Consider the following 27,002-nt stretch of genomic DNA (forward strand, 5'->3'; position numbering starts at 1 on the left):
ACTGAGCCACCCAGGCGCTCCACTTGTCATCCCTTATATATGGCTTCCATTGTTAAGATCACATTACCCTCCAGTATTGTCCCTGGAGCTCCAGCCGTCACATCCACAATCCAGCCTGCAAGCCCCAGCCATTTGTCCCCCTGCTAAGGAGACCTCAGAAGTTCAATCCCAAATTTCTACTTGCATTACATTAGCCAAAACTTAGTCCCATGGCTACATCTCCTCAAGGGAGGATAGAAAATGGAGTCTTTAGCTGGGCATTTTGCCACCTGGTATAAAATTGAAGTGCTTTTATAAGAAAGATGGGGAAATTAATATTGGATTGGCAATTATCAGTCTCTGAATATCATCCTGCTGTGAAATCTGCCATTATTTTGTACATATTCTATTATTACTTGTATCAGACCATATTTTGTTTGTATTTATGTCACTATCCTAAACTATAGCATATAATTTTTAGATATGAAATATCTATGTTGGCTTTTAAATGTCCCAATGCCTGGCTCAGAGCCAGTCCCACAGTCATTGCTCATGTAAGGTTCATGAAATTAAATGAGTTGATAGGCAGCGATCTGAGATATTCAAGATACATATATTTGATATTCCACAGGATTAACCTGCCATTGTGGAGAGAACTTAAGGACCAGTTCTTTTTTTTTAATTTTATTTTATTATGTTATGGTTAGTCACCATACAATACATCATTAGTTTTTGATGTAGTGATCCACGATTCATTGTTTTCGTATAACACCCAGTGCTCCATGCAGTATGTGCCCTCCTTAATACCCATCAGCAGGCTAACCCATCCCCCTGCCCCCCTCCCCTCTAAAACCCTCAGATTGTTTCTCAGAGTCCATAGTCTCTCATGGTTCATCTCTCCCTCTGATTTCCCCACCTTCATTTTTCCTTAAGGACCCAGTTCTTAAAGTTTGATGTGGTTATAAGACTCAGGTGCTGACAAAATTCACTGGTGATTACAGGCCATAGAATACAGAAGATAGTAATCAACTGAAAGTTTTAACAGTAAAATGCAATCATTTTTTCCTTAGTTTTGAGGATTTCTGCCTTCATATGTCCTTCATTTATTAAATATTTTAAAACATAAATGTTATAAAACATTTATTATTAGATATATTTCTGATCTCATTTAACCAATCAATAAGGAAGTAGGTTTAGAAACAATTTTGTTAGCATGCTCAACAATGAGCAACATAATAGGAAACAGGAAGCAAGGAATGCCAGATTGCTGAGTGATATTTCATTTTCTCAAGCATATGAGATGCTGCAGAACCCAACTGATCCTAGAAAAGAGCAAAGAGGAGTCTTTTTATATAAAAACAGTAACTCAAAAAGAATTATGCATAGAAAAAAAAAAAGCCCTTATCACTCATGTAGTCACCAAATATATTTGAGCTTTCACAATGTGTCAGGCAATTAGCTAGACATGAAATGCAGAATGGCATAAAAGAAAGAAAAAATTCTTAATTTTATGGAGTCTTTAACCTCAGAGTTCTCCCAGCTAGTAAGTGATGGAACATGTTTTCAGCCTCAAGGTTGTATACTTCCAAAATCCACACACTTGGCCACTGTATTTTCACATTAAGAATTAAGTCTTCAGGGGCACCTGGGTTGCTCTGTTGGTTAAGCATCTGCCTTAAGCTCAGGTCACGATCCCAGTGTCCTGGGATCAAGCCCCACGTCAGGTTCCTTGCTCAGTGGGAAGTCTGCTTCTACTTCTCCCTCTGCCCTCCCACCTCCACTCATGCTCTCTTGCTTTCTCTCTCTCTCCCTCTCGAATAAATTAAAAAAAAAAAAAAGAAAAGAAAGAAAAAATAATTAACTCTTCTTGAAAACCTCTATCTTAAATTTTGGTCTACAGTCAAGTGATAGTTGAAGATCCTAAAATGTTGCCTTTATTACTTGTTATTTCCATTAAAAAGTGAAGCAGCTGATAATGGGTAAGAGAACTAAAACAAATATTTTAAGTGAAGTAAAATGTTCATTGATATTTTAAATTTTTATAGTCTCACTTCACTGAGTTCTGTATAAATGAGTTGCCAAAATTTCGCAGTGTTCAGATTGATTTATGGTTGTCTCAACATAACAACCAATATTCTAAACTGCAAAGTGATAGTTTGGATAATATTTTTCTAATTGATGCCATAAATGCAAATTACTGGAGTTTTTCCCTACATTGACCAGATAATTTGAAATTGTGAGCAGCCTCAGCACAGCTGCCAGGGATGTCAGATAAAATATTACCCTAAATAAAAGGTGGGGCTCCAGAATGAGTAAAACAAAAGCCATGCCAAAAAAGATAAACACACACCCTGCTTTGAAGATTACTGCCAAGCGTCTTTAAAATCATGCCAAAGAAAACTTCTCATCCAGGTTTACTTCATCTCCACCTTCCCTTTTCTAATTCGAAGTACCCAGGATGTTGCTTGCAGCTCAACAGTTCTATCTTGAGCTTTAAAAACGTATCAGGAAACTGACTGAAATCCAAGCGATCCTTTTATTGTGTCGCCTGATCATCATCTGATGGAGAATAGGCAAGGAGTGTGAAGTTGAGGTGTCTGGCCATATATTTGAGATCACAAAAGGTCAGGGTTGGACTAGCTCATGGGACACCCATGTGCTTCCTTGCTAGCCTGTCCAGTACCTTCTTTTTTGAGAAGAGGACAAAGGCATCTCTGACTGGTTGTCACACCTAGATTCTCTGATTGATAGACCTGTCATTGTGGGAAGTTGTCCAGCCTGAACTGTGAGATCATCAAACCCTAGAAAAGCCTTAAAAATATCATTTGGCCATACATACTCTGCCTCCTGCCAAAAGGAATTTTAAGTGGCTCTGAATCACACTTCCAGAGCACCAGCCCAGAATGACCACAGAGCATTTTCTTCCTCATGCAGAGTATCAACATGAATTCTCTCCCAAAGTAGTAACACTTACTATGGTAGCAAGCTTTAATTACTGTTCTGTTTTTTAAGACCGGGGAAAGACAGACAATTACTGACTCAGATGCTCAAGAATGACCACAAATATGACCAGGATGATGTCTCTGGTTCAAATGGAGCACTTGACACCTGAAATCCAAATATTAATTCCATTCCCCCTTTTAAAAAAAATTACTGTGTTATAGCATAATAAAGTTAAAGTTTGATTGTATTAAGCCTATAAGCTAATTTGATTGTATTAACCTACTGGCTAAAAATGGTTCCAAGTTAAGCCTAAAATCTGCACATCATCATACTTGTAGAATTATTAAGTTTAGGAAAATATCAGATCCAGGCAGAAGACACAGAAACAAACATAAACATGGGCTTTGTTCCTTTAAATCTGAGTATTATCCAAAAGAAGAGGTGTTCAGTGGTGCTGGTGGGTTCAGGAGGGAGAGGGGAATCAGAGCTCTGGACCACACATGGTTCTGAAAGGGCAACAGTGCCCAGGTTCTAAAAGAAACCGTAAGAGTAAACTTCCCAGGTTTTTTTAATGAACAAATTCCTTTGAGTTGGACATGTCTCCATATAAAATACCCAAGCACATTTAACTTTGGGGCATTAGAGGGAAACAAAACAAGAAAGTAAGAAAGATGATGAACACTATTCTTTTCACTTCATTAATGTATTCTTCTATTACTTTACGGGGGGAAGGCTTTCACATGGTAGCTAGTTTCAAAATATATACAGTTTGGATTTTTTTTCACAATACTTCAACCCCACTTCTCAGGAACAAATCTATAGCTGGAAACTCAGAGAATCATCATCTCCCATGGAGGCAGAAAACAATAGTAAAGCAGTGAGTCAGGTTTGAGAAGTGTTTGAGTTACACTTGCCTATTATTCAAGGCCTATTTAAATTCTTTTTAGGAAATTACTTTCCCAATTACAGGTAGGAGCACATTTTTCACTGTCATTATGAACAGGAAGCAACAGCCCCTTTCTGACTTCAGCTTCCTTTTAAAGGACACTAGTAGGAAGGTCATGGCTTTCAGAAATAAAAGAAAAAGAAGTACTGTAATTGAGTGCACACACTTCATCACCACTTTTCCATAAAGAAAATATGTCGGGGATTTTTGTGGTTGGTAACAAGTGTCATTAAAACCTTCTGAGATAATGCAATATATGTTAAGAAAGAAAAAAAGAAGAAGAATGTAGCAGGAGGGGAAGAATGAAGGGGGGGAAATCGGAGGGGGAGAAGAACCATGAGAGACGATGGACTCTGGAAAACAAACTGAGGGTTCTAGAGGGGAGGGGGGTGGGAGGATGGGTTAGCCTGGTGATGGGTATTGAGGAGGGCACGTTCTGCATGGAGCACTGGGTGTTACGCACAAACAATGAATCATGGAACACTATATCTAAAACTAATGATGTAATGTATGGGGATTAACATAACAATAAAAAAATTAAAAAAAATAAAAAAAATAAAAAAAATAAAACCTTCTGAGAGTTCCTAGTCTTTAACCCCTTATCTGCTGTCCATTTCCACCTTCAAATGGAGCAAAATTCCAGGTGAAGGAAACCTCATCTTCCAAGTGCTACCCCATGATTATATTTAATCTTATTTTACATATGGATTATCTTGATATTGAGATGATAATGTTTGAACTTGAACTTCTAACTGGCCTCATACAACCATACTTCAAATTTAGGGATTATTCTTACTGAGAAAAAAAAAAAACAAAAAACAAAAAGCAAGAAACAACCATTGTGTCCTAGTACATTTACTCAAAGTATTTGGTGAGGTAATACCTGATTTTAAAATATATACATGCAATGTTATAGTTTATTAAGAGCCAGCCATTGTTAGACTAACAAAGTGACAAATGCCAATTTGACTTATTGGAATTACCTTTGTAAAATCAAAATATATGTATTTTGAGGGGTGCCTGGGTGGCTCAGCTGTTAAGCATCTGCCTTCGGCTCAGGTCGTGATCCCAGGGTCCTGGGATCAAGCCCCACATCGGGCTCCCTGCTCCGCGGGAAACCTGTTTCTCCCTCTCCCACTCCCCCCTTGCATTCCCTCTCGCTCTGTCTCTCTCTGTCAGATAAATAAAAATCTTTAAAAAAATGTATTTTGAGTGCTGGTGTGTATTTGGTCTTTATTTGCAAGGATGAATGAGTATAAATTTAGTTCTTAATCTCTTCTTGGTCCTTAAAATCTGGGGGTTTATAAATTAAGTGCTGTTTGATGCCTCTAAATTTTCCATATAATAATGAGTCTGAAGAAGTAACATTACACCTGTCTTTCACTTATTCCTAAGTTCCAAAACTTAACAGCTCTTATAAATCCTATAGGTTATTAGAACTAAAATAATGATAATAATGAAGATGATGATTATAATGGCCACATTTATTTGACTTTCATCTTTAGTTTTGTATTTGCAATACTCAAATAATTGTTCTAGAAATGCAGTAAGCCGTGCCCTAAAAAAAAATTTGTCTGAAACAGAAAGGGAAAGTAAATGTTGTAATAAGATATTGTAAACACATTTAAAGTTTGTACAGTTATTACTAGAATGTATGCCCCACGAGAGAAGCAGCTTTCTTTGCCTTGCTCAGTATGATGTCCCCAGCAATGGATAGTGCTGAGCATAGGGAGTCTTACTTGAATGCATGTAAGGCTTGAGCAATGGGGATGAAAAATTTGTCCTCACCTTGAGACAGAAATCACCACTAAAAACTAAACAAAATCAACAGGGGAATTTAAATTGCAAAAATTCTAAATATTCTGACTCATTTACTGGTTAGTCTGAGCTAACCAATCAGAGTTCCCAAGAAAATGGACTGATCATACAGAGCCTCTTCTCTGACCCTATAAGCTGTGGGAGTCACTAAAAAATTAAGTGGGAAAAGAACCATTACTCTCATGCCCATTTTATAGATGAGAAAACTGATTTACTCTAGTTTTCGTAGAGGTAACTGGCAGAGATGAAACAATCTCTGTCTCTCTGAACTCAAAGCTTGGGGGCTTTACCACAATTCTAGCTCAAGAACATTTATGCCAAGGTGAGGAACAAAATATGGGGTATAGTAATTTAAATAGTGATCACCCATGTTAGTTTCTCATGCCAAGACCAAAGGTCATGACTAGTGGATGGAAGAAAAGACAATTAGGGAACATGCAATTTTTAACAAATTAATTGAAACAGTAAGATCCATCACTCCAGTATAACAATGTCGAAATTGTAAATGAAATACATGATGTCAAATATTCTTCACATCAGTGCTTCTCTGAGCATCTTATAGAGCAGATTCTGATTCAGCTGATTCGAGGTGGGGCCCAAGATTCTGCATTTCTAACAGGTTCCTGGATGATACTGATGTACTGATCCACAGACAGCTCTGTAAGTAGGGAAGCTATTTACCTGATATTTGTTTGAAATACGAGGTGAGAACTGCATCTCTCTGCTTTGTCAAATGAAACAAGACCTTTTCAGGTTCCACCAGCTTGAAACAGGTATGGTAATAGCCAGTTGTACTAGAAATCATAGCAATCACAACAGCTTAAAATGAGATTTTGGAGATTAAAAGGTTTAGGTGGAGTAATAATTATGCAAAGATTCTAGAACACCTCCCTTTTGGTTTCCTTATTAAATTTGTTGTATTCCCTGAACTTCTCATCACTCATAAAACTAGAATATAAACACCACAGTAATGGAGTTTAGTATAGCATAATGGTAGAACATGCTAAGAATCATGATTTTTTCCAAGAGATCAGATTTGTGGCTCCCAGAAGCAGAGAGTGGGGATAAAGGGGATTGGAGGAAGGTAGTCAAAATGTACAAACTTCTAGTTACAAGAGAAATAAGTACTAGGGATGTAATGTACCACATGATGACTAGAGTTAACTTTGCTGTATGATATATATAAAAGTTAAGAAAGAAGATCCTAAAAGTTCTCATCACAAGGAAAAATTTTTCTTTTTCCTTTTTTGTATCTATATAAGATGATAGATATTAACTAAATTTACTGTGGTAATCATTTCGTGGTGTATTTAAGTCAAATCATTATGCTCTATACCTTAAACTTACACAGTGCTGTATGCCAATTATATCTCAATGAAACAGGGGAAGAAAAATAATAATGAGTTTTCCATAGCATTTAGAGTACTATGGAGGATCATACTAGGTTTTTTTCCCACCTGCTTATTTTAAAGATAGCAAAGAAGTTATAGTTACAGTAATATTTTTCTTGCTTTTATGATGGTATTTATTAAGGACCTACAATGTGTAGATAGCAGACTAAGTATTTAAATGAATTATTTCCCTCTTCTTCACAATATTCTTATAAGTGCTGTTATTATACCCATTTTAAAGATGAAAAAACTGAATTTTAAGGAGATGATGCAGTTTTCCCAAGGTTACATAGCTGAGAAGAGGGAGTTGGGGTTTCCTGAGATCTGCCAGAATCCAGAGTCAAAGCTTTTATCCACTATCCTGATAGTTCCTTTTCCGAAAGAAAGGAGTAAATTTTCTTTTGAGTATTTGCAAAGAGCAAGTTTGAGGATCCTTTCTACAAGTAAAATATTTTCAAGCCAAGAAGGCATTTTTGGCTTACTGGGGGAAGTCCTGCTACTTGTTTTAGACTGGATTACCAAAAATCTCAAGTGTACCTGATTTTGATTTACACCATGATGGATTCTGACAGTGGACATGTTTGTTCTTCAGGGGTTCTTTGGTTTGTTCTTGTGAGGAATCCTTTATATCGTGCATCTATCAGCTCCAAGTTTAATATGTAACTGCAGCTACCATAAGCAATGTCCTCCCACTGCTAACTAGTCCATTCTGGACTGCGTCTCTACAATGGTAAGTATGTAAGTACATAGGGGTTTGTTTTTGTTTTTATTTGTTTGTTTCTTCATCATGCAAATCCAGACTTCTCATCTGCATCATCAGACATATGAGGTCATAGGCTTCTAGAATGGGCTGGATAGAGAAGCAGAAACCCAGAAAATAAAGACACCTCGGTAGAAATTCCAGAAAGCCCCAGGCAGTGCCCAGAAGCCCAGAGTGGCATAAGGATTCAGCAATTGGTAGCAAATGGGTGTCTCAACACCAGGGACAAAGCAACAGGAGACTCCAGTGAACGTAAAGTTGGATGTGGTTGACATCAGAGGCAGATGCTACAGGACTTCAGAGGAAGGGGTTAGGCACTTGTCCTTCAGAGGAATGAAAATAACTTGGGTCCTGGAGGACCTATTAATGAAGTTCAAGACAAGAGCTTATTTATTAAAAAAAAAAATCAAAGTTTAGAATCAAGCGAAGTGTCTGAGAGGGAAATCATGGCATGTGAGCCTTCAAGCCATAGATGTAAATTTTCTGAAATTTCTTCCAGCTCAGAATGGAATTACTCTTCCAGTCAAGTATGCACCTGACCCTGAGGGGAATCTACTCTGGGAATTTAACAAATATGGGTTTAGGAAGCCAAGCAGATCACTAAAATTATACCTTCTTTTCTCGAACTTCTAATTCACTACTTGAAATAAATGAGCTCCTTTGTGATAAATAAGTACTATATTTTAAGAAACTGAGCAAATGGAGATGGCTTTGAAATACCTAGATAAACATTTAAGTGCATTTTTCAGTGTATCTCATTTTACAGGTTGATTAACAGTTACCCTGGACCCAGGATGGCAAAGGCTACTATTTTTCGCAAAAGAGCTCATCTCCCTTCTTCCTGGGCACATGACTGTACGGAATAAAGAGTACAGCTCTCAGTTTCCTTTACAGCTAGGCATAGCCCTGTGACTAAGTTCTGGCCAATGGAATGTGAGTAGAGTGTTGGGTGAAGCACCATGATGGGTCCTGAAATGGCGGGAACATGCCCTTCTCCCTTTCTTCATTCCCAATGTCTGGATGGAGATATGCTGGCTTGACTTGAGAAATGGAGGCCATGGGATGGAGGAGCACGAAGACAGAAGCTTGGATCCTTGAGCACTTCAAGAAGCAGAGCTGTCTGCCATTAGAGCCATAGAATGCCTATACCCAGGCATTAATGGGAGAGAAATGAATTTTGTTGATTCAAGTGTTGTCATCGAGTTTTACTGAAAGTCACAAACAAATGCAATTCTAAATAATTCACAGAGCCATGTTCTTTGCAAAAGTCACATCAAGGCTAAGTGGTCTTAGTGGCTATCAATGTCCAAAGTAGTGAGATGAGGATTATCAGTTCTTAGCTTATTTAACATTCCACTTAATGCAACATACAATAGAGCAGTGATATTAACATTCCCAGAATAGATATGTTTACTTCCATCACTATTTCTTGAGAAATTTTCACAGTCACCAAATTTTCTTACATAAATATAAGATTTACCTTGAGCAACCGTTATACTCCTATTGCTTACTACAAAAAGCTTTGTTAAAATAAATGGAACTGAAGGGAAAAAAATACCTAACTAGAGAATGATGAACAAAAGGATTAGTGGGCTATAAGATGAGAGAGAAGGTTGTATACTAATCTTTCTCTGGCAGCCACAGTAGTAAAGATTTTTATCAGTAGCTGGATGGATGATTCTCTGCAAAGCTGTGAAAAAAAGGAAAATTAATAATTGATGCCCACTGCCCTTCTGGGTGGGCTCTTCACATTATTTTCTAGCACTCCCAACTGTTTTTGTTTGTTTTGTTTTTTTAATTTTATTTATTTATTTGAGAGAGAGAGAAAGAGTAAGCTCATAGTGGGGAAGGGCAGAGGGAGAGGAAGAGAATCTCAAGCAGACTCCACACTGAGCACACAGCCTGATGCTGGGCTCGATCTCACAACCCTGAGATCATGGTCCGAGCCAAAACCAAGAGTTAGAGGCTTAACTGACTGAGCCACCCAGGTGCTGCACTACCAACTGTTTTTAGCCCTAACATTCTTTATGATGTTCCTTGGCTGCTCCCTACACACACACTAACACACACACACACACACACACACACACACACATACCTTTCACTAAGGCATGATTCTGTTTTCCAGAATTTTCTTCTCATCTACATTAATATAATAGGACTTGATACTTACACAGTCCTTAAATATAGTTCCTTCAACCCTATGAAGTACGTAACTGTGAGGTACACTTATTACCCATTTTAAAGATGAGAGTGTGAACCATTAACCTAGTAAACTGTGGAGTTGGAATCCAAACACGGGCAGTCTGGCTCGAAGTGAGTCTGTTCTACAAGCACATTCTATTCCCTCAGAAATATTTGTGAAGTAAATATGGTTGGCGTTATTTATCAGATAACCACATCTTTCACAAAACACAACTCCTTAGCCTAGCTAAAATGTGTCTTCTCAGGATGCCTGGTTAGCTCAGTCAGTTAAGTATCCAACTCTTGATTGCAACTCAGGTCATGATCTCAAGTTCCTGAGATTGAGCCCTGCGTCAGGCTCCACACTCAGTGGGGAGTCTTCTTCTCTCCCTCTCTCTCTCCCCTTGCTGCAATGCTGGCTTGTGCATATGCTCCCTCTCTCTAAAATAAATAAATAATCTTTTAAATAAGTAAGTAAACAAGAAGAAGAATCAGCAATCTATCGGAAGAGTACTTTGGGAAGGGGGCCTTGCATATCCGTCAAATCACACTGTAGACATTCAACCAGCTGCTACAAGCTGGTTGTCCATCAGAATCCTATGTGTCATCATGTTTGAGCTACTCACAATATGAACATTAGAAAGTAAGTTAATTTTGCGATTTTTTAAAAAGATTTTATTTATTCATTTGAGACACAGAGATACAGAGAGAGAGAGAGCATGAGCGGGGAGAGAGGCAGAGAGAGAGGGAGAAGCAGGTCCCCACTGAGCCAGGAGCCCAATGTGGGGCTCGATCCCAGGAAGCTGGGATCATGACCTGAGCCGAAGGCAGACGCTTAATCATCTGAGCCACCCAGGTAAGAGTGAACCCTGATATACCTGAGCACAATATATTCAAATTTTCCAAATGGTTCTCTTTTCTCTTTTATGAGGCTCAAGTCCTTTAACTAAAGAAACTGCTGGAATTTTATTATTTCCAGCTTAGTATTGAGCTGCTGTTCTTCAATATCACTTATGCTTCATTGTTATCTTCACTCTACCATTGATTTTTTTTTTTCTCTATGCTGCTAGCCTTTTGAATCTGGCAAATACAGACATTAAAAAGACTTTTTATCTATTGTGACCATGCTGTACTCTTTATTTCTGAGTTCTGATGCTGAGTTTTTCAATAAGGCACTATTGAGGGAAGCTACTCCCTATAAAGTAGTATATTTATAACAATAACTGATATTTTACATTCTGTGAAATGGATTTTTCGTTCCAGATTACAGATGAAGAAAGTGATGTTCAGAGAGATACCATGCATTGTGCATTGCACAGGATTAACCAGTGGGTAAGGGTAGAAACCAGAACTCACCCAGATCACCTGACTCCAAACTTTGTGCTCCTTCCATAACACTGTCATGTCTTTACCGGATTTAAAGGTCCACCTTAGTAATAGTAAAAAGTCTATGAATTATATCTTTGAGGTTATAAAACCAATGAAAATTATGATACAATTTATAAAAACTCACTAAAAATCCAATCGATATTTGCAAAAACATAGTCACTTATATCCCTGGCCAATACATGTTTTAAGGTGTCTGTTGCCTACCCTCTCTTCCATTGGAAACTGGGAAATTGACCGTACCTGCTGAGAGACAGCAGCTATACCGTGGAACAAGGGATTCCACCCTCAAGCCCTTACCTTGGATTGGACCAAAGCAAGGCGCTGGCCTCAAAGGCAAGACAATCCATTGACCTGCCAGGAACCAATACCAACGTGGCCCAGTTTAGTTTAAAAAGATGACCTGAGCCAAAGAGATTCTTTTCTTGAGAGTGTCGGACTGAGTCACCAGGAGGATCAGAGCTCTTGTAGAAAGTATCATGGCAACCATGATAGTACACAGTCAACTGAAGTTATGAGGAAATGAAAATAAAATGTGTAAGTAACAAGAGCCACCATTTATATGGTACTTAGTATGTGTTTCACTTTGTTAAGGTATTTACCCAACAAAGTAATTACTGTCATTAACAACTCCCACCACCACCCTTTTACTGATGAAAATATTGAGGCACAAAGGAATTAAGAAACTCGTCACAAGCTGTAAGTGGAAGAGCAAGACTGAAATCCAGGCCATGTGGCTTTGCTGCCAAATTTGATTTCCCATAAAGGCAGCTTAGTGTATAGACACAGAGAAGACAATAAACAACAACACACATGGTAAGAGAAACAGAAAATCACAAGAGAGAAAGACTCAGCAACAGGCAGAGAGACACAAGAGTCATCCAGTTCCCAACTATCTGTTTTAGCTCCTCTTCTCAGATTCCCATGAAATACCTGATTATGTCCTTATACAGTACAGCTTAGTGCATCTGTTCATTGCAAATGACAGATCCCTAAGTGAAAAAAACTCCTTCTGGTACTTCATAAATACGGTACTCAAAGGCACTAAAAGTGGTATCACTGTGTTACTTCTTGTTTGAGGTAAAGATCGGCTCTCTTGAAGATGTATGATTTGATTTGGAAGAGAAGGTAGAAATATATACATGCAAAAGAAATATGTATAATTTCAAGAGTACAAGGAGAGTATGATGCAGATTGGAGTTAAAGTAAGCTGAATAAACTCAAAACTGTCGGTAATAAATCATTAAAGCTTTCCTGAAGAAATAAGGCACAAGCAGGGATGTATTTGTTGAATACATTGCAGGGTTGGATAATAAAATCTGTGTGTATATGTGTTGCCGGGGGGTGGGGGTGGGGGGTCACATGAGCACATGCTTTTGGAATGTAGAGGAAAGAAAAAGATAAAACAGAAAATTTAAATGGAGGCAGGTGTTAAACAATTATACAAGAGCCCAGCCAGACCAAGGTAATTAATTTCTCTGGTCTTATAACAATCTGGTATATTTTTGGCTGATGCCTTAGTTAAAGCACTTAAAACAAACACATTTTATGATCATAAAACCATCACTGAATTATCATTTAATGACATTTAATCAAATAATCAAGCATCCTGAAATCAAATGCCTCCTTGCTAGGTGTCTTCTGGCCACACTATGTCTTTCTCACAGTCCTACGTGTTGGTACATACCACGCACTCAATAAATACATAGAGACTAAATAAATTAATGTTAGTGTTATCTCTCCATTAGAAAGGAGATCATATCTATAAAATTCAAAGTCCCATACAAGTTTTTTTAGTTGAATTGTTTATACTCCTGTCTTATGAAACCAAAAAATTTTTTGCTCATGTCTCCCTGGTTTCTGCACCCCCACCAGACTATTCATGTTGTGTCATGAGGTTTTTGTGACTGCAAAGAGATCAATGAAAATATACATTTTCAGTTAATTTAAGCAGATTGATTTTGCCCTAAAATAGAATGCTGGCAATGCTGTGTCTGCACAAATAACATCCCGGACCTGTCTAACCTGGGAATGACACCTGGGCTGAATTCAAGGAACCATTTTGCTAAAAAATACAAACTAAAAGCACTAGCAATACAAAAAGAAAGGAAAAGAAAAGGGAAAAAAGAAAAGAAAAGAAAATAATTCATAAATATATTCTCTGAGAGCAACTGCCATATAAAATACAGCTGAAAACCTTCTTTGGGCTTCTCAGGGACCTGTTCAGAAAAACTGCAGAATAAAGCATCTATTTTGTTTTTGTCAGAACATACATACTCTGCTGATGTTTGCTAATCTCTTCCAAGTATGAAAGAAAACTCTCAGTCTGAAGGGTTGTATGGATAAATGAATATTTATAAAATTACAGATGAGCATTCATATGTACAATGTTTACATTGCACAACTGAACTGGCAGATAACTCAGAAAGTTAACACATTTCCTTTCCACTTTTCTGAATTTTCCAGATTTTCTGCAATAAATATGTATATTTTATGAATAAAGAAAAAAAACTTCCCAGAATAAGAATTTTACAAAATTAATGTAGGTAAGTCAGGTCAGCTGAGCCCTATTTTGAAGAACGGTGAACTGCCATCATTTTTCTTAATGTTGTTAACAAAGAACTACATTAAATAGGAGGAGATCTTCCCTTTGTACCTTAATCTTGGCAGCAAATCCAAAGTTGCCCTGCTCAAGGACAAAAGCTAATTCACTTTATATAATCAAACTGGGTGGGTTCTGAAAACAATGTGCTGAAAGATAAACCTTTGCATAAATCATTCTTCTCTTGTTATACTAAGCTTCCATGAAACCCTCCTGAACAAACAGATTTTAATTTCAGTTTAGACATCAACATCCAGCAGGCTATTCCACTGATTAATGATGATAAAACCAAGTGGAAAGGGAAGCCATTTATGAAACAAACAATATAACAATCAATCAAGCCTACGGCAGATTAGATTCAAACACTATCTAGTACTTGACTCTCTAGCACCACTCTGCGGAGACCAGCTGAGCAGCTAAACACTTTAAAATTAACGCCAAAATGATCAGTGCTTAAGGTTCAGTGTCAGTTAGAATGAGGACTCAAAGATATAACGTGGTATCTACTGATCACCCCCAATGAGCTGGATTCTCTATGTTGCATACTTAGTTTAAATTCTAATATCAAAACGCAAACACTTCTTTCTCCAACACGCATCTGCCTCCTGCATCTGCCACACAGGCAAATTAATGGAGATCAGAGAGGGAGTGAACACCCCTGCACCTTTTAAGTGACTCTTTGATTTCTTCTACCATGTGAAATTGGGTTTTTGTTTATAATTTTACCCATTTGGTGTTATGTATTATTTCATTATTCCTTCAAACTATGTTTATACTGGTGACTGCAAGAAGTCTAGGACCCCCACATCAGCCCCCATCCCCTTGTAATCCCAACTGGCTCTATGAGAAATGAAGCAATCCCTCCACGTCACTCTATTCCTAATTTAGTTTTTCTGTGGCACTAATCACTACCTGATATACCATATACTTTGCTTACTAATTTGTCTTCTTCCTCTAACATTTTTACCCCACTAAGGCAGAAATTTCTATGTGTTTTGTTTACTAACAAATTACCAGTGCATAGGCTCTGACCTGTAGCAGGCAATATATAAAAATTGTTTGAATAGGGGCACCTCCGTGGCTCAGTCTGATTAAGTGACTAACTCTTGGTTTCAGCTCAGGTCATGATCTCATGGGTCATGAGATCAAGCCCCGCGTCAGGCTCCACACTCAGTGGGGAGTCTGCTTGAGAGTTCTCCCTCTGCTCCTCCCCACACTCATGTGCATGCTCTCTCTCTCTCTCTCTCAAATAAGTAAATAAATAAATCTTCAAAAAATTGTTTGAAAAGTGAATGAATGCATGGTATTTTAAGAACCACTAGGAAGCCTAGGGGTTTCCACTAGGCAATTATTATCATAATAACCCTTACTCAATGTGTCAGAAGGTCAACAAAAGGATTTTGTGGTTGCTGAGAGTTTTCATTCCAATCACAAAACCAGGAACTGAGTAAAGTAACAGAGATGAGTTTGGGTTCCTTTGAGGTAGATTCAGTTCAAAATCCCTCTTATTACCTGACCCCCATAAGCCCTCACTCTGACTGGTCACTATGGGGTTCTGGATCCCCAGGAACTAGTGTGAGCTCAGAGCACCTGTTGTGCTATACCTGAAAGATGCAAGCATTTCCCTCTCCCAGTGCAGAGCCATTCCCATAGCTGAAGGTCCCTTGCTTAAAGGCTAGAAGAAATGCACACTTATAATATCATCACTGAATTCTTTTTCAAGAGTACCTAAGCTTCCTTTTCATGTTTAAAATTTAAGTTTGGATATTGGATAAAAGGCCAAGACTTTTTTTAAGTCGTGGTCCAAATTGGCCCTTTGATTGACATACCTAGAATTTGGGGATTTTGGTCTATGTTGGTGTTGTTTTACAAATCAAATTTCTTCTTGCTGGGCTGTACATATATTTCATTTCTAGAGTACTCATGACTGATCAGCAAATAGCAAAGATCTCCGGGGGTCAGACCATTGTGATTACCCACTGACTCATCTCTTCTTCCCCACCACTACCCAAACCCTAACTGTCTCCAGTGTTAATATCCTGATATGTGACTTCTGCCACCCTGGGATTCTAATATTCCAGTGAAATCAGAGTTCACTTTGACTGTGTCTCCTCTCACTGAATCCTAGGTCCACAAAGAAGAGAATCTACAGACATTTCCTAAAAGGCTGGCATTCTCCTCACCAATGAATTTCTCAATGCATGACTCAGTGAGGCCTTGGGGCCACAGCCAGGAGTTAAGGGGATGGATTGAACACACACAAAAAAATTCCCTCTCACTTTCTTCCTCTATGTTATACAAGTAATGTCTAGGTCACTGTTGAGTCCAAGTTAATCAGCAGACTACAAAAAGTAACTAAAATCCAACCCCAGTTGAATATAGAATTGCATATAGGTGACATATTCTTCTTGATCTAAAACACATTCTTCCATCCTTGGTCAACAATCCTCAGAATTCATTCCCTCATGTATCATCCAGAGTTTTGCAAATATAAGTTAATAAAATCTTACAATTCCATTGGGTTGATTTTGCAATAGGCCCTGGGGCATGCTTATGCTGGGAGTGGGGTATAGGGCACAGTGTAGTGGACTTTGATGGTTTGAACACTGCACAACCCAGTGCTTAGCAGTTAGTTAAAATAGAAATTTCCATATAAGAGACTAGGGAAAGGTATAAACTGATGTAAGCAACCTGGAGCATAAATCTTTGAGTGTAGGTTCCAATCATCTCAGCCCTGTAGCTGAAAGAGATTACATATTTCTATCTTAGGAAGTGACTAGTTTTCAGTTGGTGCCTTGAGCTGAGAGCTAAAGACTTTGAGTGTCATTTTCTTCTGTTAAACTGTCCACTGCTATACCCGCAGTCCTTGAATTCCTCACACCCTTCACCTGCCCTCTTAGAGCAATTACCTTGTCTCACAAACCAGCCTTCAATGGGGCTGTCACTCAAGGGGACAACAGGTGATAATTTGATTGGTTGGTTTTTTTTTTTTTTTTCACTAATTTCAGTGGCTTCTCGGATCCATTTTCTTAATACCAACTTGATTTCCACTTTCTCCTACCCCCTCCAAGGACAGGTAATAAACTCTAGGTTCCCCACAACTTTTCTGAAGGTCTATGAGCTGCAGTCTCTCCTGGTACAACTTTCAATAACAGGGCTTTTGGATGCAAATAAAAGAACCCAACCCCAGCTAATTAAAGCAGAAATGGAAATTATTTAAAAGATATTAGATAGCTCACACACTCTCTGGAAGGGCTAAAGAAGCAAACTTAGGGATTTGACAGCCAGAAACAATTCCCAAAAGCAAACCACAGGACTTGTCAAGTAAAAACATCCTGAGGCTCCTGCCAGGCACAAACACCACAGCACGTTTGAACAGCCTCAGTGACCAGACCCTGGATGCTGCCTAGGGAGCAGCTCCCACTGCTCCCCTCTGGAACCAAATGTGGTTGTGTATGCTGTCCCCAACCCCATATGTTGCCTAAATATATTCTGGATGGCCCTTGCTTCTTGGTGTCACTAGTTACTGATTCACAGTCTGGAGAGCAAATGGAGCTGATTAACAGAGCCTAGATCCATGCCCTAACTGCAAGGAGCCTAGAAAGAAAGGTGAATGTTAGAAGGTAAGGGAGGGACAGGAAAGTATCCCACAAACTGATAATGCAGTTTGAGACTGGAAAACGAAGTAGGTGACTCCATGCAATTCACACAGAGTTTTATTCAGGGTAACTTACTGATCAGGGATCGGGCGGGCAACGATCCAGCTGCTGCACAGCTATTCTCAGCAAAGTCCAGACCTTAGTCTACAAATTTTATAGAGCAGGGGGATGGAGCTGAGGAGAGTGGGATGTAGTAAGATCAAAGGGTTTGCCTGAACCTAATTTACAGCTAACCTTTAATTAGATCTTGTGGCGCCACCTGTGCATCAGGAAAGGGAAAGACTATAGATTTGTGGGAGGCCAGAGCAAGCCTCCCCCCACCCCAGCCTTGTCAGGCATTTCTAAGGTTTGTATATTAATCCCCAAGGGAATACCATGCAGCCCCAAGAGAGGTCATCGAGTGAACATGAGCAAGGTGGACAGCCAAAGATGGAGTTACTATTATCAGCACTCCGACAGTGAGCTCTGGCAAGACATCATAAGGGAAAACATTTCCCAAACATAGAATATGGGTTCTGATGCTTGGATGGACAAAAACAAAATTTATAAAGGTCCACTACCCATATTTTATAAGAAACGGCAGGGGCTAAGGTGACACAATTGGGAGATAACTTGTTTAGTGACCATGATTTATACTATTTTTACCCCCCCCCCAGCATTACACACACACAAACACATACATATGGATGTATACACACACACACACACACACACACACACTAAATGAACTAATATCCTAGATCTTATAAGTCAAAATGAAAGATAGCAATGCTGCATCCTATAGCAGTGAATCAAAGAATACATGAGTATGGGGTACTTCACACTGACTTTGAAGTGGGTTCCTAGAGGGCCTCCACTGATCATTGCATGGTCACAGGTGTCTTATTTTGCATTATAACTGGATCTAAGGGCCCACCGAGCATAAAAGATAACTAATAGATAATCACTATTATAAGCAACTCAACTAAAATTTCATCTGAACCAAGTCAATTCAAGGAGAAACACATGGTGGTATCTAGAAATAATATGATAGTAGCAAAAAGGTAATATATTTCTTGTACAAGTCAAAAAAAGGAGTCACACCAATAAAACTAATTTCAGTTAATAAAAATGCGGCGAGAAATATTTTTTAAATACATATAGTTTTTTAAAATTTCTTTGCAGTACTGAGGAGTACTCTTGTTAGATTTACTTCTAAAATATAAATCTGAGCATTTCACTATCTTCCTCAAATTCCTCACAGATTCTCAAAATAGACCCTACACCTGTGGAATAGAGATTATACATGAATAGGTCAATAAAACCTGATTTAAATTTTTTAAAAAATTCCACCTCCACTTACCCAATGCTTAGAAAATAAAGTTTTTCTACTGTTTCTACCAAATATTAATGATTCCATAATGATTTGACTAAGGGGAGGAAATATGGGCTCCTATTTCTGTTCCCCCAGGACAGCCTTGGCAAGTCATTTGGCCTTACTAAGTTCAGTTTCCACATTTGCAAAATGAAGAAATTGGACAAGATTCTTTCCAGCCCTGAAAGATTGTCAGCTCTACTTGGCCAAAGTGTACTTGCCCATGCCCCACCCCCACCTAAAGTAGGTTTTATTTCCATTCAGCTTGATTGATCAAGGTAATCATCCAAAGGATATAAAACACAAATTGTAAAGTTGCCAATTCTGAGTCATGAAAGCAAAAAATAATCTAGTTGCTCAGAATTTCCATAATGCTTTATTATATTTTCAAACAGTGTTTAGCCATTAATCAACACAAATCATAGTTGCAAACATGAAAGACCCAGAAATGAAGGAAACCATCATTGACAAAATTTACCTAACAAGTCAAAAGCAGAGAAAATGACATTTAAAAATTGTGGGTGAATGACCTCATGGGTGACTGGGCGAGCCACATGCATTGTGGGGACTGGGTTGTATAACACAATGCTTGAATGGGAGAGAGACGCCACAATCTGGATTGAGCCCTACTTCTTGGGTCCTCATCCCCTTCCTGTCTTACTCACCCTGGCTCACCTGGAACTGGGATGATAACAATAACTCTCCCACCTGACGCCCAGGGACCACTATTCTAACACTACCATACATCTCTCCTTATTACAATTAGATAATTCGTTCAACCCACCCTGAGCATTTGTTATGCATGTCATGCCAATGTTTCATGTAACCCCCAAGCAAATGAATAATTGGAATCATCCCCCCTCATCCCTAACACCTCTCTGGCCTCTGCTCTCTCCCTTGTTCTGCTTCCGTCCCACTGACCTCTCTGCCCCCAAGGGTTCTCCACTCCCACTGAGTGGGTGCGCAGGTCATGATCTCAGGGTCCTGGGATCCAGCCATCGAGCTCCCTGCTCAGCAGGGAGTCTGCTTCTCCCACTTCCTCTGCCCCTCCCCCCACTTACGCGCGCGCTCTCTCTCTCTCTCTCTCTCTCTCTCTCTTGCTCACTCTCTCTCTCAAATAAATAAATAAAATCTTAAAAAAATAGGATAACATTGGTAAAGTCGTGGAAGATATGAAATAATAATAATAATAGCTAACATATAATATGCCAAGAACTATGCTAAGAACTTATATGTATTGTCATTTTATTGCTACATCAACCAAATAATGTAAGTATAATTTTTCTAGATTAGGAAAGTGAGGATGTAGTGTTAAAAAATATGTTCAAGATCACCCAGCAGCTGAATGTTAGGCTGGGGTATGAATCTCAAGGACCTCCATCATTTTCTGACTCCAAAGCCTATGAACTAGGTTAACACTATCTACTCTTCCAGAATTGAGCTAGCTCAAGTGTCCCAAGCAACCCAGCACCTATGGTCACCATTTGTCTCACCACCCCCAAGAGTGGACATCTATCCATCCCTCTACTCTTGTGACTCTACCATTTTCATGACACAACTTCTGTCTGTCCCACCTGCTCTGAGTCTCTCATTTTTGCTTCTCTCTGCTATTGCTTCTCCATTTCTACTGCTTTCCACTTCTCCTCTCTTCTCTCTGTCTCACATTCATGTTCTCCACGAGAGCCTTTCATTGTGTTAGAGAATCGTCTGTAATCATCGTTGGTTGGCTTGGACTGTCTAGCGTCCAACTCCTGTTAACACTCCAATCTCCCTTCTGGGGGATCTTCCACAGATACAGGCATGGAACCCACATCCTACACAGTAGCCAATGAGCCAGTGCTCTCTCCCTCCATGCCTAGCCTGGCTATGGAGCAAGCATGTCACTTGGCCTCAGCTAGCCAGACAAGTATAAGGACAGCTGAAGACCACCCCCATCAGAGGAGCAGCAGTGGAGGCAGCAGGCTGAACATGCTGCTCCTCCTGCATAACTTTTGCTGTGCTCCCCATTGCAGACCTCTTCAGAGCACCTTGGTTTCTGCCTCTTCTCTAAGCCAGGTCTTCTAGGTCCCTATAGAGATCCGAGCCACAGACATCCTTCCAGCAAATATTCTGTTGAGGTTAAATTAGCCAGAATCATTTCCTATTGCTTGCAAACAGGAATCCAACCAGGACTCAGACACCATGTCGTTATGGCTCTCACATCTGAGCCGCCTTTGGCTACGGTGCTTACATCTGCTGCCTTTGGCTACAGCCCCTCTCCATAATGCAACCTCTTGAGGCCGGCGTGGTAGAGCCACACAACTGAAAACATGGCAGCTTTTGTCAAAGGAGCCACCTGTGGCCTCTGCGTTCAAGAGGGAGTTGGGAGCTGTCACTTGGACTCTGATAGACCCTAAGTCAATATTCTGGGAGGTTTATATGTGGAACCAATTGAGTCAGTGACCCGTGGGAGACTGAATATGTATGCAAGAGAAGAGACAAGGGTGGAGTAAGGGCTCTGAGGAAACGGGAGTGAGGTGGAGGGACTAGTCCTGGAAAATCAGAAGAGTCTCCTCGCCCCCAACCCCAACCCTGCCTGAGATCGCAAATGTAGGTATGTTTATAGAGTGAAAGGAACTTGAAGGAGTTCTTGTAAATAGAATCTACTTCCTCTGTGAGGTAAGAGCCAAGGTAATCTGGTGATCGTGACTGCAGGGAGTTGTGGGGTGGATTGGAAGAAAGTGATGAAAATTTGGAAAACCCACAGTGAGAAACTGAAGAGGGGGGGCCTATTGGGAACTGACAAAAGGACCACTGAGCTGCTTTGAGGCAACTGTTTGCATTTCCATTCGCTAACAGCAACTCAGTACTCCATAGACAGTTTTTGAACAAGCACCCAGACAAAGGATAACAACAAGCTTTCCCTGAAACTTTTTCGGTGCAAAAACAGGGACTTGGCAAAATCTAGCAAATTTCACAAAATAGAAAAACCTTTAACCTAGCTTCTCAATTTTGTAATTTTGCAACTCTGGGACTTTTCAGAGTGACCTCCTTTGCCAACCCGGAAGGTAGTAATTACTGGACTAAAAAAAAAAAAAAGTATGAAACAATAGAAATTTTTTCTTAAGGAATCTGGATTCTGTCTGATTCATTCTTTTTGAGATGAAAAAGTTGGTCCACTTTGTATACAAAGGTATAAAAAAAAAAATTTAGACCAAAGACGTTAAGGGCCTTTACAGAAATATTAAGTAGTGACAGTCATATTGACAAATTTATTCAAAGTGGCCATTACTATTGGAGAAAAATGGAACTGCCAAAATGAGCCTTGCTAAAATTCAGACAGACAGTGAAAAGCTCATCTCTAAAATCTGAAGAATAACACAGCTTGGGTGTGGTTATGCTTGATGATTCAGCACACTGAATTAAATCGTAAAATGCCCTGCCTGCTGATTCTGGTAAGCAACTGAACTGATACATAAATTGCAGGCTGTGTTTTAGATTGCTGGTTAGATTCATGAAGTAAAGATGTGCTTCTGACTTATAAGAAAATGAACAATCGCTCGGCCTTCGCAGGCATGTCCTCAAAGAAGACAGCATCTGGATAAAATTCAACATGTAATTTTAGCTTTTGTCACATTTTGAATAAAAATAGTTGGCTGAACAACTACCTATTTAAATTATTGAAAGCGGGTGATTACAAATAAGCGTCCTGGCTGATAATTAGAGTGGCAGTAGAAATTATTCAGAGTATGAAGAGCTTGGATAGGATTCCAGAAGTGGTTTTCCCTTAAATTGAGTGGTGCAGACAAAAGCAATTTGTTCTTCAAAAAAATGAGTATTCTCACACTATCATATTCATTGATGGAGGCTACACAGACGTGGGTTAATTTATTTAACATTTCAGAGGTTTGGGGTTTTCAAACTGCAAAGATGAAGCAAAATAGAGATTAAAATTCGTCATTATTTTCTTGTTCTTTTCAAACATGAAAGCATCACATTCTTAAAGGACAACTCCCAGCACACAGGTTTTTATTTGAGACATGGTAAAGGAACAAAAAGATCAACTCTCTTTTTGACACATAATATGATTCAAAACAGCCACTAGAGGACAGTCAAAACACTGGGGATGTAGCGAGGCAGGTCCTTAGATTAAGTAGCTTCAAATGAAAGGATTTTAAAAAGCATTTGATCAATGTTCAGAGAGAAAGAGATTGTTAGAGAAATTCAGAGACAGAGATAGAGACGGAGAGACAGAGACAGATAAAGAACAAAGTATCTTCTTGATCACATGACTGTAACAATGGGAAAAAGCAGTAAAAATGTCCCACAAGCCTGCCAGGATTTTCACTGGCACACATTTCCAGGACAGTACAATGACAGCGTGATATCTGCCCCGTGCCTTGGGGACAAAAGTTGTAGGACAGTGATTCAGCACATATGACGTAATGAGGTCAGTTCCCCAACACACTCTGATTTCAAACACTGCTTCCAAAACAGCAGAAGATCAAGGATAACACCCAAAACACAAATCACTGGCATCTGCCTTATGGAACATTCACAGGCAGCTGCAATGGTAGGTCACTCACTGTGTGTGTGTGCTTTTAATGTAAGCGATGTCTTTTTAGATTCCAAAGTCGGAATTGTTACTTTTTAAAAAAATTCCCATGGCTCCATTTAACCCACGCTATTTGTGGGAGGTGAGGAAGAGATGACTCACATGACTGCTAAAACGCTTGTGAAAATGCAGATAAAATGGTGACAGACATTGAAGCACTCAGCTCTTAGTCTTTAAAAATCTCTCCAAAAAGAGAATTGGGCTAGGAGTGAGGAAGGCATGAAGAAAAATTAATCCTATGCATTATGAAGATTCCCAGACCTTAAAGCTAAAAAGTATTTTAAGGCCGTAGGCATCTGATTTTTTTCCATTATTGCCAGTCTATAATTTTTCTCTTAGCCATTTTAAATTAGAAAAATCTGTATATTGTGATGTCACATTCAAGAAGCTTTCCAAATCAGCTACTGCTGAATTAACCATGGAAATGTCGAAGATAATTAAAGAACCTTCTCGGCATAAGTGAGAGGAATAAAGACAGAAGTCAGGGCCAACACATTTTGATTTCCTGAAGCAGAGCTTGGCCAGCCGGTATTAGGACTTCCGTGAACAGCACCCTGGCTCCTTGGAGGAAAAGGTTCTAAGCACTTTGAGCTGACTCAATGGGAAATAACTACATCCTTGTTCCTTCAGAGTGAGAGACTAATCTAACTTCTTGACCGTAAAAGGGAGCAAGGGTGATACTTAGGTCCCAGATACTTAAATCTCCAACCCTTTGTCTGAAATATAGCGGAGATTAATTTATTGAGCATATTTACTTCCACTTTTGTAAATAAATACTTATTTTTCATATGAATGCAGAGAAAAACAAATCATTTAGCCTAACATAAGACATCTTACGATGAGTCTTATGACCACGTTTTATTCAAATCTCCTCTCTAATCATTTATGTGACTCTGGGTTTGCCTTTCCTTTTCCTTTCATAAAGCAGATTTGCACTGGGGCAGTAGAATTGGGCATGCCTTAAATATTTGGCCCCTTGGGTTCACTGGAGTCATTCTACTTACTGTAAGAGACAGGGGAGTTTGAATTAGTGATTCCTAAGATTCCTTAAGAGGCTTTCATATGCGGTAGTGATTCTGAGCACCAAAGGGTTTTTGTAGATCTGGTTCTACTACAGGCAAAGAACCTAGCCTGTAATTATGCAACTTACAGGACAGGTTGTAAAATAAAGTAGTCACACACAAAGGTAAAAGGTCAATGCTAATGTGCCTGCAAGTTTGAGATTTTTAAGCCCAGTTGAAATATGCAGATTCCTCTCCAAAACTTACCCTAGTCTCATCAGGAGAGATATGCACACCTACAGTTCCTAATTGTACCCTTCAGATGGCCCTTGTCTATCTTATATTATAGTTATTGTACATTCCTAAAAAGCAGGGTTGTGTCTCACACATCACTCAATTGCCCTGATTGTCTGGCACAATTGTAACTCCATAAATATTGACCAGATGAATGAGACTGCAAGATAGAAGTAAGCAAGAGACAGGACTCACCCAACACATCTCCCTGGGCGCTTACTTTCCTTGTAAGGCGATTTAATCTTCCATCCAGAGGCAAGGCCCAGAGCTTCCATGGATGGTTCTCTACTTTGTTCCCAGGTGTCCGTGCTGCCTCAGGCCATGCCCTCCAGATGCAGGAGTCGGCCTCCTTTGCGAAGGTTAGTCAGCCTTGAGGTTCTTGAACTGCTGGACAATGTTAATTGATATTCCTCAAAAGGATGGATTGACTGGGTCGTGTCTTGTGTAGCATCTCTCACACTGGAGGTGCTCTGTACAAGAGGAAGGAAGGGAAGAATGATTATATGGAAAGATATGAAGCTCTAGTTTCTTAAATACCAACAGAATTTTCAGAATCAAATCTGCCAGACTGCTGGTGTAGACCACTTGTTCTGCTCTGAGCCCTTCTTGTCCCTTCCATCCTCACATTCAATAATGCCACTTGAATGAGTCATATAGCTCCCAGGATGGTATTTTATAAAGTTGAATGTTTTAGGAAGAAGTAGGGTTCTTTGATCTTTAATCTGGTTTGTGGCTCTGTTTCTACTTACTCTCTCCAGGCTCTGCTTTTCTTCCCAAACCTCCTCCAGGTTTTGGTGTTTATAAATTGCTTGTTCTTTCATTATTTTTAACATGTGCTCCACCAGAAGCCCACAGCACTCCTGTACGAGGAGCTAACACTGATAGACAGAGGAGTAAGCTGGCATAACCAAAAGAAAAGAAAAAATAATAATTAAACCTGATGCCAAAACAAACACTGACATAAAATTCTGCCTGTTTATTTTTTTCAGAGTTGGGAGGAAAATCTCAAAATTTAATAGGCTCCATTGTTTAACAAAATAGCACTAAAATGGCCATAAAAAGTAAGTGTGGGTGTATTTATGTACTATGTATGATTTGTCCTCCCTCTCCTTCCCTCCTTTCTTTCTCACTCTTTCATCTGTTCATTCATTCTTTCGTGATAACACACGTAAGCAGATCAAACAAAGGGGCTTTCTTCTTCTGAAGATATTAAAAATGAGAGAAATGGGAAGGGGTCAGATATCCTGCAAAAACGGCAGAAGTGTGACTGAATTGTCTTTAGTGGATACTATAATATTCCTAATTGTTTTGCATGAGAAACATTTAATATATTGGCAGAGTCACAATTCTGGTATATCAATCATGTATATTTTAACCTTCAGTATAATTTCATATGTTTGACTTCATTTCCTTAACCCTGTATGTCAAAATGTAATGGTTTCCCAAAGATAAGATTCTTTGAAGACTTTGCCCTTTATGGCGGCCATACTTGATCTTAACATTTTAGTGATAGTCATTTGATTAATAGAAACAGAGGCTCACTCATGGCATCTATGCCAGCAATGAGTTAGTTGTTCACCAAATGATTTTTCCTTTCTTTCCAAGTACACTGCTGGGTGACATGTCATAGCCACTTCTCCAACTGGATGTAGCCTGTAACTGGGTGTTGGTCAATGGAATATGAATACAATGAACAGTATATGAACAGTCATATACTACTTCCAGGCCTCACATACACAGTTCTCTCTTTTTTCCCCTTGTACCCATTGAATGGATAAGTCTCAGGATCAAAAAAAGGATCTACAGCCTACACTGCTATTTGGAGGGCAGCCGACCTATAAAGCCAGCCAGCCAGGCTAATATGAGTGACAAACTTATTTTGGATTTCCAATCCAAATTTCAAACTTTACAATTTTGACATTCTGTGTTATAGCAGTTGGCCTGTCCCAACTAATACACCAATCTGAGAAAACTGATGTTATTCTAAAGATCTTCATGGATGGGAGCTGGAATGGGAAAACCAAGCTACTGGGAATTACTGTGAATATAGAGACCTGCTGTTTTCTCTCTCTGTGTGTCACTCATTCACAA

The 27,002-nt window shown here is 39.2% G+C and overlaps 1 protein-coding gene across 1 annotated transcript in view; it reads right to left on the reverse strand.

Annotated features, from left to right (window-relative positions):
- SCEL (sciellin) overlaps window positions 1–27,002 on the reverse strand; it is a 302,364-nt gene that overhangs the window by 128,483 nt on the left and 146,879 nt on the right. Inside the window, exons 5-6 of the mRNA XM_032402808.1 lie at window positions 25,661–25,809; window positions 25,107–25,381 (exon numbers count right to left, since the gene is read on the reverse strand). Of these exons, the coding sequence (XP_032258699.1) occupies window positions 25,107–25,186 (80 nt within the window). The 5' untranslated portion in view covers window positions 25,187–25,381; window positions 25,661–25,809. The remainder of the gene's footprint in view (window positions 1–25,106; window positions 25,382–25,660; window positions 25,810–27,002) is intronic.

Source organism: Phoca vitulina, unplaced genomic scaffold (assembly GCF_004348235.1).
Source record: "Phoca vitulina isolate PV1807 unplaced genomic scaffold, GSC_HSeal_1.0 scaffold5, whole genome shotgun sequence".
Lineage (NCBI taxonomy): Eukaryota > Metazoa > Chordata > Mammalia > Carnivora > Phocidae > Phoca > Phoca vitulina.